This window comes from Impatiens glandulifera, chromosome 1 (genome assembly GCF_907164915.1).
Source record: "Impatiens glandulifera chromosome 1, dImpGla2.1, whole genome shotgun sequence".
Classification (NCBI taxonomy): domain Eukaryota; kingdom Viridiplantae; phylum Streptophyta; class Magnoliopsida; order Ericales; family Balsaminaceae; genus Impatiens; species Impatiens glandulifera.
Genome location: NC_061862.1, coordinates 135,881,118 through 135,894,270, shown reverse-complemented (window position 1 = coordinate 135,894,270; position 13,153 = coordinate 135,881,118). Strand labels below are relative to the sequence as shown.

At 29.1% G+C, this 13,153-nt stretch overlaps 1 protein-coding gene across 1 annotated transcript; it reads left to right on the top strand.

The window, feature by feature from the left end:
* The first annotated feature begins 8,364 nt into the window (after positions 1-8,364).
* LOC124938556 (protein EARLY RESPONSIVE TO DEHYDRATION 15-like) lies at positions 8,365-9,191 on the top strand. Its single transcript, XM_047479026.1, has 2 exons — positions 8,365-8,650; positions 8,751-9,191. The coding sequence occupies exons 1-2, from the start codon at positions 8,401-8,403 to the stop codon at positions 8,912-8,914; spliced, it is 414 nt and encodes a 137-aa protein (XP_047334982.1). The 5' UTR covers positions 8,365-8,400; the 3' UTR covers positions 8,915-9,191.
* The last annotated feature ends 3,962 nt before the right edge of the window (positions 9,192-13,153 follow it).

Sequence of the window (13,153 nt, the reverse complement as noted above, 5' to 3'; positions counted from 1 at the left end):
TTAGTGTTTGATGAATGAGTTGCTATTATTATCTAATTCTTGATTATTAATGAATTTATTTTTGTGTTGAAATATTTTTATTGTTGAAATGATAAGTCATTGTTATATTCAATCATTAAGACTAAACAATTTTAAAATAATTAATAATCAATATTAATATAAGAAAAAACATTAAAAAAAATAAATATGAATTTAAAATAATTAATAAAATAATCAAAATAATAAATACTTATATAGAAATAATAAAAAATTAAAATTTATGAAAAAGATAAAAAAAATAGACCGTTCATTTATTAATGAAAAAGAAGTAGCGAGAAAATATATTAATATTTAATTAATAAATATATAAATTAAAAAAAATTAACTATGGTTTATTAAAAGTGGATAAATGAACCAATTTTTAATAATACGTAGGTTTAAATGACTTTTTATAAGTATATACGTCTAAATAATTTTTTTTCCATAAATAAAGTGAACTTTTTTTTCATATATTTACTTAAAAAAAGTAAGAAAGATCTAGAAGGCAACAGGTGAGACTTGTGGAGGTGGGTTTTTTAGTTTCACCTAGATTTTCTCTCAAAAATTCTTATTTAATAAAAATTATGAAAGAATTGATTTTTAAAATTTCAAGACTAATTTACCGATTGGAGAGGATATGGTGAATGTAAGAGAATTGTGGATTAGAGATAGAAAAGGTAACATGGCTTAGAGAAAGAAGGTAATTTTGGTATTTAAATGGATAAAATTGATGATTAAATTGTTGATAAGATATTTGGATTTTGGGGATAAAAATTGGATTTTATTTCAATAACCAAACATGAACAAGCCCATGATCAACGGATAAGAATGATAATGTGTGGGTTTAGATTATCTGATCGATACCTATAGGCGAGATCGGCTCGGCCGTGGATATCGGTTCAGTAGTTCAGTTCAGTAGTTCGACTTCGGCTCTATGAAAGATCGGTCAATCGACACTTAATGCTCCTGAAGAGGAGATTGGTCAACCGACACTTAATGCTCCTAAAGAGGAGATCGGTCAACAAATATTTAATGAAGCATGGTCGATTAATTAAATACTTTGACATTAAATGAGGAGTGACTTCGGTCATAAATGTCTTTTGGTCAATTAAATGAGTTTCGGATATAAATGAGTTCCGGTCATTAAATGTCTTCAAGATAAAATGTAAAAAAAATTAATGACTGCTTGTTTACTTACATGTGGTAGTTACCTCTTATATCTCTAATGGTCATTGTCGCGACTTGTATATGATCCCTACTTTTATAGGACCCCTAATTTTTTTTTTTAATATTTAACCGTATTATATTATTAATCTTATTTTTTTTTTTTAGTTTATATTATTAAAATAAAAAGAATTTTTTTTACTATTTCATTAAACCCAAAATTTAAATTTGCATATGCCCCAAATTCTCAGCCCTGCCCAAAACTCGTGAAATGTGTACCTATTAATTTGATAATAAATTAATGACTTGGATAGTGAATTATTTAAATAAATTTTAAATTGTTTAAATTTGTTGATTGTGTTGTTTTTAAATTATAGTCCGATCTAAATTATTTAAATAATTTTGTTATTTAAAAAAGAAAATTTAGTTGTAATTTTAAGTAAATAATATATTTTTCTAGTAAAATGTTTTTTAAAATATTAAAATATATAATAAAATAATAAATAATAAATAATAATTTAAAATATATGATAATTTAGTATTTTAATTAATAAATTAACTTACATATAAAAAAAATTTATAAAGGGAGTGAAACGATTTTAACGTGATTTATTTAAATAAAACTTAAATTATTTAAAATATTTATTGGGTTATTTGTAATAAATTATGTATTTTTAAATAAAAAGTTAGAAAGTATTAATATATAGTAATAATAATAATAATTAAATAAAAAATATTTTAATATTTCAATTAATAAATTAAATAATATAATTGTAAGAAAACAAATAAAATTATGTTTTAATTATATAAAGAGTGAACATAAAAGACTTGTAATATGACTCAATATTTATCTTTTATATTTATTAATAATTTTCTCTCTTATCACTATTTATATTTTCTCTCATATCTTAAATAAGACTATTTAATAAAAAAATTAATTATTATTATTAAAAAATACTTAATAATTTATCTTTTTAATTTTTATTATTATAAATATTTTTTTTAAATTATTGTACCTGCCACTCTAAACATTTTAATTATTTCTCTCTCAATAATTTATTTCAATTTATTTATAAAAAAGATAAATTTTTATTTTTAATAATAAAAATAACTCAAATTAAAATAAATAATATTTAATTTTTTTATATTTAATTAAAAACATTTACTTGGTTAATTTACTATTTTATATTAATAAATTGCAAAATCTTAATTAAATTAATTAAAGAGTATCAATAAAATAAATATACCAAAAAAATATGGTCCAAAATATATTATAACATCTACTTTTAGAAAATCAAACAACATAATATAATCGATAAATTGTCTTTAATCATCACGCAATATATTGACATCCAAAACTTCATATCTTTCAGACAAATTAGAAACAATATTTTTTTTTGAATGTTGTTGATTGAGCTTTTGTAGTTGATTGACCTTTTATGTAGTTAATTAAGCTTCAATAGTTGATTGAGTTTCTAATAAATTTCTGAGATGAACGAACATGAAAAGAAAAAGACTTTTAAGTAGAGAAGGAGAGAAAATCAACAATTAAGAGTTTAAAAAAGAGAATCAACCGGTTAAATAAAATTATTAATAATTTTATTTTTTATTATTAATATATATATTATTAAATTAATAGATAATAGAATTAATTAATTAAATTAAAAAAAAATTATTCTCTTATATATAAATTTTAATTAACTTAATTAATTATTATTTAATTTAATTTGAGACATTTTTATTATTAAAAATAAATTATAATTTTTTAATAAATAAAAGGAAATAAATTATTGAGAGAGAAATAAGTAAAATGAATTTTATAATGCCATGTACAATAATTTTAAAAAATAATATTTATAATAATAAAAATTAAAAAGATAAATTATTATTATTTTTTTAATAATAAAAATTAATTTTTTTTAATGAATGTGTCTTATTTAAAATAGAGGGAGAAAATATAAACAATGAGAAGAGAGAGAAAATTATTAATGAATATAAAAGAGAAAATTAAAGAAATATTGAGTCATCAAGTTTAATAATCAGGTGAGGCTACCTCATTAGCTATCGTTACCCCTATCATTACTCTATATAAAGATATGTTATGTCCTAACCATTTAAGTGTGCTTTTAACATTAGACAAGAAGCGAAAATGAGTGAAGCTTCCTTCGCTTAACTCCGTTTTACATGATCCATTGAAGGGGCAGTCTATTATACCGTTTTACATGAGGTTGTCCATGTAAAACTGATTGACATATATTCACTATTGAGTGAAGACGAACTTATTTGACTCCGATTTATAAATTATGTTTATAAATTTATTTGTGATGTAATTAAATGATTAAATAATAATTCATATGATTTTATTTCTAATATATATAAAATAATAATTATGAATTAATATAATTTTATTTAATAATTATAAATTATGTGATTTGAGATATTTAAATTTTTATAAATGATTATAATTATATTTTATAATTGTGATATATTCAAATGAATTTCTACAAATTATTTCATAATGTATATATTTATATATTCAATATGCATAAATTTATTTGTAATGTATTTGAAATATATTTTGGCAAATTATTTAAAATTTTATATAATTATATATTAAATATATACATATAACAACATATTTTTAATTACTTTTGAAAGATATTTAAATGAATTTGTAAAACAAAATATTCAATATTTTATAATATATTTAAATAAATTTGTAAAACAAAATATTTTAAAATTTATTTGTAAGATATTAAAAAAAATTATTTAAATTATTTTATATTTTATATAATTATATATTAAATATATATAAATGTTCATGTAAAACCACTAACACAAATATGTAAAACCATTGATAAGTTCATGTAAAAGTATTTATGTCTTCATGTAAGTCTGCAAAAGAATAAAAAATAAATAAAAATAAGCGCTACCCGTTATCCGGTGAAGCAAACTTCACCTGAGTATTTACCGCACTTAAATGAGTGAAACAAAGACTACCTAGTGAAGCTTGCTTCACTCAATATTTGTAGCGTTGCTATAGAAGTTAAGCAAATTTCACTAAGTATTTACATTTTTAAGATATATAAATGAATTTACTTTAATTATTTTATATAATTATATATTAAATATATATATAAAACAACATATTTAAAAAATTTGTATTTAAATAAATTTATAAAACAAAATATTTTAAAATTTATATGTAAAATATTTTAAAAAAATTATTTTCGAAAATGTAGAGAGAGAAAAAAGAGAAAGGAAATTAAGGAAATGAAAATTTTTGAGTATTTATATAAAGAACATTTTCACTTCACGTTACGCGATAATGGTATTTTTGTCCAAAAAAAATTAAAGTAGTCACTAGAGCAATAAAAATTATCGGATGATCACGGTTGCAAATATAGCAATTATTAGAGTCATTTCGTCAAATTTTCGAGGAGATGAGAGAAGAGAGGGGGTATAAATGGTACTAACCTCGATATCATCCAAATTATTACCGATAGTTATTTAAAGTATTTAAAAAAACTCCATCAAGACATATGAAATTTAAGAGTGATGATATGAAATTAAATAAAATGAAAAGATGATGATAGTCTTTGCATGCCCCCAATTCAAATTCCCTGATTCAGACAATTACCATTTAAATTTTTGTAACCATTATAAATATAATTAGTTTTATAGAGTGAAATGAGTACATTTTATAAATATGGTGGATTATTTTCATAAAGGAGACTTGCCCTAACTAATAATATTATATGATTAATTAGTTGTCTTATGAGTACATGTTTCTTAAAAAAGTTTCCCTAACTTGAAGTTGGGTACGGTTTCTCTATAAAATAAACTTTAGTTAAGAAACTAAAAGTTATATATATATATAGTTGGGACAAATGTTAGTGGAGAGTTATAATTTATGGTGATGAGCTCGAGAACCACCATGATGTTGCCTAATTTTTAAATATATTTTGTTAGCTTTAAATTTAATAAAAAAAAATCAATTATTCATTCATCTCAATAAAAGAAGATCATTATTACTATAGTACAAAACAATGGAACTAAACTTCAACATTTAATATATAAAAAATGCAACTAATTTGATACTCAACTATTCGAATAAAATAATTTTATGTTTTTATCATAGAGGAGATATAGCAACCATACATTATTCAAATATGCATTGACAATCCCGAATAATAGATCAACTTTGGTAGATTTATGTGAATTCGTTTTTATAGTTTAGACACTTTTATATTGTCTAATCTTTCAGTTTTATTTTCATGTAAATAATATATTTTTGGTTGATTTTATTGAAGAGAAGGTATTTTTAAACATTTATTGAGAAAATATCATGAATATTAATTTATAAATAAAAATTTCTATTTATAAAATAAAATATGCATAAATGTTTAACTTATTGGTTTCATTGGAATACCATATCATGAGAATTTTAAAAATGTGATTTTAATATTTTTCTTGTGATCCTTATATAACTGTTAGTTCATTTCATTTATTTGATTATAAGTTAATGACATTTCATTATCACGAGTCTTATCATGTTTTTTTATTTAAAAGTACTTGTTTTATTGAGAATCGAACATAAATCTTTTAAAATAATATGTATGATTCATTATTACATCTAGAACATTTAGATGAAAATAACTAAAAAAAAAAGTATCTAACTATGTTTTCCCTTTAAAAGAAAATTAAACATGCATCATGGAATTCTTCAAAATCCTATTATTTAATAACCTTGATAGATTTTGAATGATAAACATACTTATTTATAAGTTAATAAATAGCTTATATTTTGGTTGACGATTAAATATAAAATGATATTATAAATTATTTTTAAATAACCCAAACCAGGTCAAGCTAGCTAAAAAAACTTATTTAATTTAATAATAATTTAAAACACTTAAAACAAATCAAGTTTATTACAGATATTTCCAATACAGTTATATAATAATAGGTCACGTCTTATTCATATAAGCAATAATTAATCGTGAAATAATTCATAAAGCAAAATTTCTTCCCTATCCTCATTGATTTTCTAGGACTTTATTGATTTTGATATCATAATTTTTTTTTTAATTTTTTTTTTGTACATAAGGATTAAAACAATATTTTCGTATAAATAATACTTATTATTTGAAATGTTGAATGATCATTATTAATATATAATTGATGATGTATAATACTTATATTAATTAAATATAAAAATGATCTTACACCAAACTTTAAATGAACAGCTTATTTTATATCGAAATTTGATTAATTAACCCTGAAAATAGGGTTATTTTCAAATTTAGCATAAGCATTATAAATTTTGTAAAAGTAACCTTTTGTCATGGATAAAAGACACTTTTACTTTTAATTAAAAATTTGGGTTATCTCCATTTCTTTTTTTCCATCTCCTTGTTTCCTTTCAGTTTCTCCCCTGACCGATTTCCCTTTCTCTCATTTCAGTTTCTCCCCCGACGATCCAAGTGAAGCAACGAAACGAAGGAAGCCGATCGATCAACTCCTCAAGGCAACGCCAGAATGCCTTCATCATTTCAGGTGAGTTATGCCTGTTTTTTCGTCGTTTTCCTTGCATGCATTCTGAAATAGAAGAATGGTTTATGGTTTTAGCGTTTGGTTTAAGTTTTTGGGTTGACTGAATAGTTTAAGGTTTAATATGCATCTGTTGCAGGTGTCGTAGACGAATATGCATTTGTCGCCTGTGATAAATGCATCTGAGTTCACAACCTTTGATGCTTTCACATTCGTGTAATCTCTTTATCTCTCTGTCTCATCTCGCAATATTAAAGTACTAGTCTTGTGGGATAATGTTTTCACCGTACTTTTAATACATTCTTCAAAAAAACTATGCGTTTTTCGCGCGATTCTACTCGGAATCCTAGTTACTTTGATCATACACCTTTCTTTCTAACTTCTAGATTTAGAATCTTAGAAAATTTTCTGAAATCTATTGCGTGAATAATACAACAAATCTAGTTATTAAGGGTTGAAGAAGTTTCAAATCTGTAATGCAGGTTCTCAGTTTTTAAGGAAAAATGCATCCAGCACAAATGACTTATATTGCAACAACTTGTTGCTTGGTGATTACACTGTTGGTTTCTGCTAAATTAGTCTTGACACATATATTATGCTGGAGGAAACCAAAGGAATAGAAAGCTATATTGGTTATCATTCTCATGGCTCCTTTATATGTTGTTGTATCCTACATTGGTTTGTTACATTTTACATGGAGCAGTTCTTATTTTACTTTTCTTGAATCAATCAAGGAATGCTATGAAGCTTTGGTAAGTATATTACTAACATTTTTAAGGGTTTTTTGTAATTCCAATGAAAGATTATTCTGTTTGTTGTAAATGCAGGTGATTTGGCGTTGATGTATAACTACTTGAACATATCCTTGAGCAAGAACATAGTTTCCAAATGGGGTAAAAAGAAGAGAAATTCACCACTCGTTTCCTAATGACTCTCTTTCATGTGGGTAAAACTTGTTTTTTGGGTGTAGTTTTTGAGGATTTTGTTTCCTCTATTTCAAAGATGTGGTTCTTTTTATACTGATTGCAGCCCCATCCAGTTCGGTTGAATCACCAATCGCTAAAGCTTATAAAGTAGTAGACATGACAATTTGTTGTGATTCAACCTGTATGTTCAATCTTGATGATAGTTCTTCAAAAAATGAGAATATATCCGAGTTGGGTCAACTGGACATTCACTATAATCTTAAACATTTCAGTCTCACTCGTCTTGTATTCTCTTGTGATATTTTATCATGTGTTTGATAAAGAATTAAAACCACACAACCCTCTAGTGAAATTCTTGTGCACTCTCATGGGTAATAATAAAAAGAAAACAAAATTTATATTATGAATTGAATTATTTTTTTGGATAAATGAATATAATTAAATATATATGACTAGATAACAATATTTGGTCTAATCTTATCTTTTTTTTTGTTTTAAATGAAATCTTATCTAATATTATATTATCATTCCTATTCTTTTTAAAATCATCCATAAATAAATTTACCTTAATTTATAACTTCTGATTATAAAAAGTAAATTATTAAAATATTTTGTCGTATAAAAAAATAATAATTTTCCAAACAAGCCCTTAAGTCTGTCTATTTATTGTACCATATCCTTTCTTTTCTCTTTGAAGTGACAAATAAGCCTCAGAGATACTTTGTAAAGTAGATCATCAATGGAAGTAATATCCCAATCAAGCTTGAATCCGAACGCTCCGATGTACGTTCCGACGGCATACAAAGCCGTTGAGGATTTCTCCGAGGAGTGGTGGTCTCTCGTACGCTCTTCTCCCTGGTTCCGTGATTACTGGCTTCAAGAGAGGTTCCTTGATCCCCAAACTGATCTCCTGTTATTCGATGATGATGGCGATTCCTTCTTCACTGGATTCGTTGACAGTTTCTTACAGCTAGTGAACAACACCAATCGTAAGTATATATAGATCCATAAATTTCACTTAGATCTGGAAACTGTAGATGCGATTTGCTGGAGATTTACTGTCTTTATGTTTGTTTTGTTTGAATGTAGAGGATGAAGAGCATAAGGTTAACAAAAACATTCAGAGAGATATGATAGCGTTGAAGAATCTGAGGAAGGGGAGATCTACAGCTACGGCACCGAGGTATATTGAGAAAGCGCCGAAGATTGTGAATGTGAAAGTGAATCCGAGGCCGATTCAGCAGCCGCGTTAGGGGAATGAGTCAGATCTGAATGGATGGTGTGGGAGAGAAAGTGGTCGAGTTTATTAATCATCGTGATCCTTGTTTGTTCATCTTTTAGGTTTTGTGTTTGTCGGTAGTCTTTGTACAGTGAAGCATCATCGTCGTTGTTTTTCGGTTGATATTGGTTAGGGTTTTAGTTAGGGTTTCAGAATTTCTCTCTTATTATCCCTTCCCTGTAATCAAATCCGATGGGAGATATATAAATAAAGCCCAAAGATGATATAAGACTATACTCTTTATGTTTTTTTATTATGGGTTTTCTTCAAGTTAATTTTTAATATTTTTTCTTCAATTTAAAGGATTTGAGAATGAATGTTAGGCCACTTAAAGGAAGACCCACACCTACGTTTTTCAGGGGATCTGGTTGAAAGACTAGGAGACTAGAGAATGGGTTGAGTAAGGCAAAATAACATACCAATTAGAGCTTTTATTTGAAATGAGGTATGGTATGTTATAGAAAGAGAATGACCAAGCTCGAGTAAGAGGAAATTGTCAAGCAAAACTCGTTCAAGTTCAACTGGTCGAGATAGATGACAACAATTTTTTTCATTCTTCCTTATTGGGAGGATAATCTTCTCTTATGATCTAAAACTCATGTCCGACCCTCCAATAGAACCCAACCTTCCATCGGTTTGTTTCCACAAATGTGCCGCCTAGGAGCCCTATTCATATTCCAAAGGTGACCAACTTTGATTACTAGTTGTTAGCCTTCAATTATTCCAATATTATTGAATAACATGGCATGGCCCTACAGAGTAACTCAAGTGGGAGAGTCGTGTTATGAATAATTCATAGAGCACTTGTGTTTTTGATGCAAATGAACGTCTACAGAAAAAAGCTATAATTAGGGTGTGTTCTTTGTTCCACCGTTGACTAAATCTATGTTTCTATGATGGCCCAAGAACACACTCATTTTTCAGATATAGAGACTTTTGAATTGCGATGTACCATTACGAGCTCAATATATACGAGTGTTATTATGTGAAATAACTTGAATTTCAAATTATTCACTTGCTTTAACTACTCATGCTATGCTATACATGTAGGAGCATCAACTCCGTTCATATGGGCTTTTGAGGATCGGTAAAATTGTTTGATTTATATGAAAGAGTCTTGGGAGCCAAGATGCATGCTAGTTTCATGCGACTAGGTGGAGTGGCACAAAATCTTCCTCTTGGCTTATGTCAATATATTGATTATTTCACACAACAATTTGATTCTCGTATCAACAAACTAGAAGAGATGTTAATCGATAATTATATTTGGAAACAACGGTTAATGGATATTGTTACTGTTACTGAATATCAAACAAAGGATTGGAGATTTGGTGGTGCAATATCAAACAAAGAATTGGAGATTGTTGATAACAAGATGCCAAAATATATCTTTCTTATTATCTCAAATAGATTTTTACAACTCTTTTATAGGAAAGCATAGACTCTTCATATGCTTGACTCTTCAAATGACAAAATAAAATTATTCTTCATATTAAATAGCTCCCACCCAAATCTCTTGGTTATCCCACTCACCCCTTGTTATTACTCTAGGATTATTAAACATAAAAAACTAAATACCTTATTAATTAAAGTTTATTCAACAAATTTCCCCCTTAAACTTAAATATTTTTCCCATCTCTCATTCCAATCAGCCTTTTACAACTCTCCAGCAGTGTGGTCGGTAATGGCTTGGTGAATATGTCAGCGGCTTGAGCTCGACTTTCAACATGCTCCAACTCAACCTTTCCTTCTTTGACTTGTTCTCGAATGAAATGAAATTGGACGTCAATGTGCTTGCTCCTTCCGTGACTAACTGGATTCTTTGCCAACTCGATCGCCGACTTGTTATCAACTCGAATCACAGTCCCTTCGTCTCGGATCACTCCCAAATGCTTTAGTAAATTTGAAAGCCGTACTGCATGACACACACTCCAAGAGGCCGCCACATACTCTGCCTCGCAGGTCGACAGAGTTACAATAGGCTGCTTCTTTGACAACCAAGTAAAAGCCGTATTTCCGAGTAGGAATACATAACCCGAAGTACTTTTCCGGTCATCAACATCACCACACCAATCACTATCAGAGTAACCCACTAATCGGTAGTTATCTGATTTTGAATAGAAAATACCAAGTGAAAGAGTTCCTCGAACATATCTCAGAATTCTCTTCAAAGCCTTCCAATGTGTATAGCTTGGATCCTCCATGAATCTGCTTGTTATCCCAACACTCAACATTAGGTCGGGTCTCGTGCTTGTAAGATACCTTAGACTTCCGACTAAGCTTCGATATCTCCCAGCATCAGCCCGTTCTCCTCCATCAAATTTTGAGAGTTTAGTGCCTGGTTCCATTGGAGTTGAAACTGGGTTGCAGTCCTCCATTTTAAACTTCTTTAAAATTTCAAGCGCATACCTCTCTTGGGATATAAAAATCCCTTCCTCTGACTGCTTCACTTCTAGGCCAAGAAAATATTTCATCAAACCTAAGTCTGTCATTTCGAACTCCTTCTTCATTACCTCCTTGAACTCCTCAATCAGTTTTGTGTTGCTTCCGGTGAATATGAGGTCGTCGACATAGAGAGCGACTACCATCATATCATTTTTTGATTTCTTTATGTACAAGGCATGCTCGTACGGACATTGCTGGTACCCATTTTTCTTGAAATACTCGTCAATTCTCTCATTCCAAGCACGAGGAGCCTGCTTCAGCCCATAGAGGGCTTTTTTCAATCTCAGCACCTTCTTCTCATCACCTCTCTTCATATACCCAAGTGGTTGCTCGACGTACACTTCCTCCTTCAACACTCCATTTAGAAATGCTGATTTCACATCCATCTGTAGAATTGGCCATTGGTTTTGAGAAGCTAACGAGATCAGAAGTCGGATTGACTCCATTCTCGTGATAGGAGCAAAAACTTCATCATAATCGATTCCCTCCTTTTGTCTATAGCCCTTCACCACAAGTCGAGCCTTATAACGCTCAACCTCTCCTTCGACATTCATCTTTTTTTTGTACACCCATTTTACTCCAATGGGTCGAGTTCCTTCAGGAAGGTCGGTTAGCTCCCAAGTTTTATTGCGTTCAATTGCCCCAATTTCTTCATCCATAGCCGATCTCCATTTCTCGTCTTGTACAACATTCTCAAAATTCAAATCTTCTGAGTCGGCGAGAAGACATACAATGTGGACTTCATTTGTAGTGTCATATATCTCCCGTAGACTTCTCATTCTGGGCTGTAGAGGCTCAGATTCATCTTCTGAAAGCTCGGTGGTTGTTGATATCGGAGGCATAACAACCTCTGAACTAGTTTCTTCCTCGATCGTGTTACTCCAGTTCCATGTCATTGATTCCTCCACGTGAACATCTCGACTCACCACCAATTTCTTATTAATAGGATCAAACAATTTATATGCCTTAGATTTTTCATCATACCCGATAAATATGTACTTCTTGCTTCGATCTTCTAACTTTGTCCTGTGCTGACTTGGTACTTGCCCATAGGCCACACTACCGAATACCTTGAGATGAAAGACACTCGGCTTCATACCACTCCAAATCTCTTGAGGTGTCTTCTCTCCTAGCTTGGCATGTGGACATCTATTTTGCACATAAACTGCGCACTGCACTGCCTCTGCCCAAAACTGTTTCGGCATATTCTTTCCTTTCAGCATAGATCGAACCATATCGAGTATAGTTCGATTCTTTCGTTCTGCTACACCGTTTTGCTGCGGAGAGTATGGAGCAGTCAAGAAACGCTTGATTCCATGCTCTTCGCAGTATTTGTTGAACTCGTTAGAAGTGAACTCACCTCCTCTGTCAGATCGGACTGCTTTGATAACTTTGTTTGTTTCTTTCTCCACCATCACTTTAAATTTCTTGAAGTTTTCAAACACTTCTGACTTCTCCTTCAGAAAATAAACCCACGTCTTTCTCGAAAAATCATCAATTAAAGAAAAGAAGTATCTTTTACCACTAAATGATTCTGGAGTTATTGGCCCACATAAATCTGTGTGAATCAGTCCGAGTTGCTCCTTTGCTCTGTATTCAGAACTGCTTGGGAAAGAAGACCTCGCTTGTTTCCCGATCACACATTCTTCACAGAACCTCTTTTCGAATATAATGTTAGGCATTCCAAGCACCATCTCCTTTTTCACCAGCTCGTTCAACCCTCCGAAGTGAAGATGACCGAACCGATAATGCCACTTCATGGCCTCAT

Bases quoted from the DNA above. Each gene is read 5' to 3' on its own strand.
- LOC124938556 (XM_047479026.1), top strand. From the start codon at position 8,401: ATGGAAGTAATATCCCAATCAAGCTTGAATCCGAACGCTCCGATGTAC. The intron at 8,651-8,750 runs GTAAGTATATAT...GTTTGAATGTAG, and splicing joins GCTAGTGAACAACACCAATC to AGGATGAAGAGCATAAGGTT.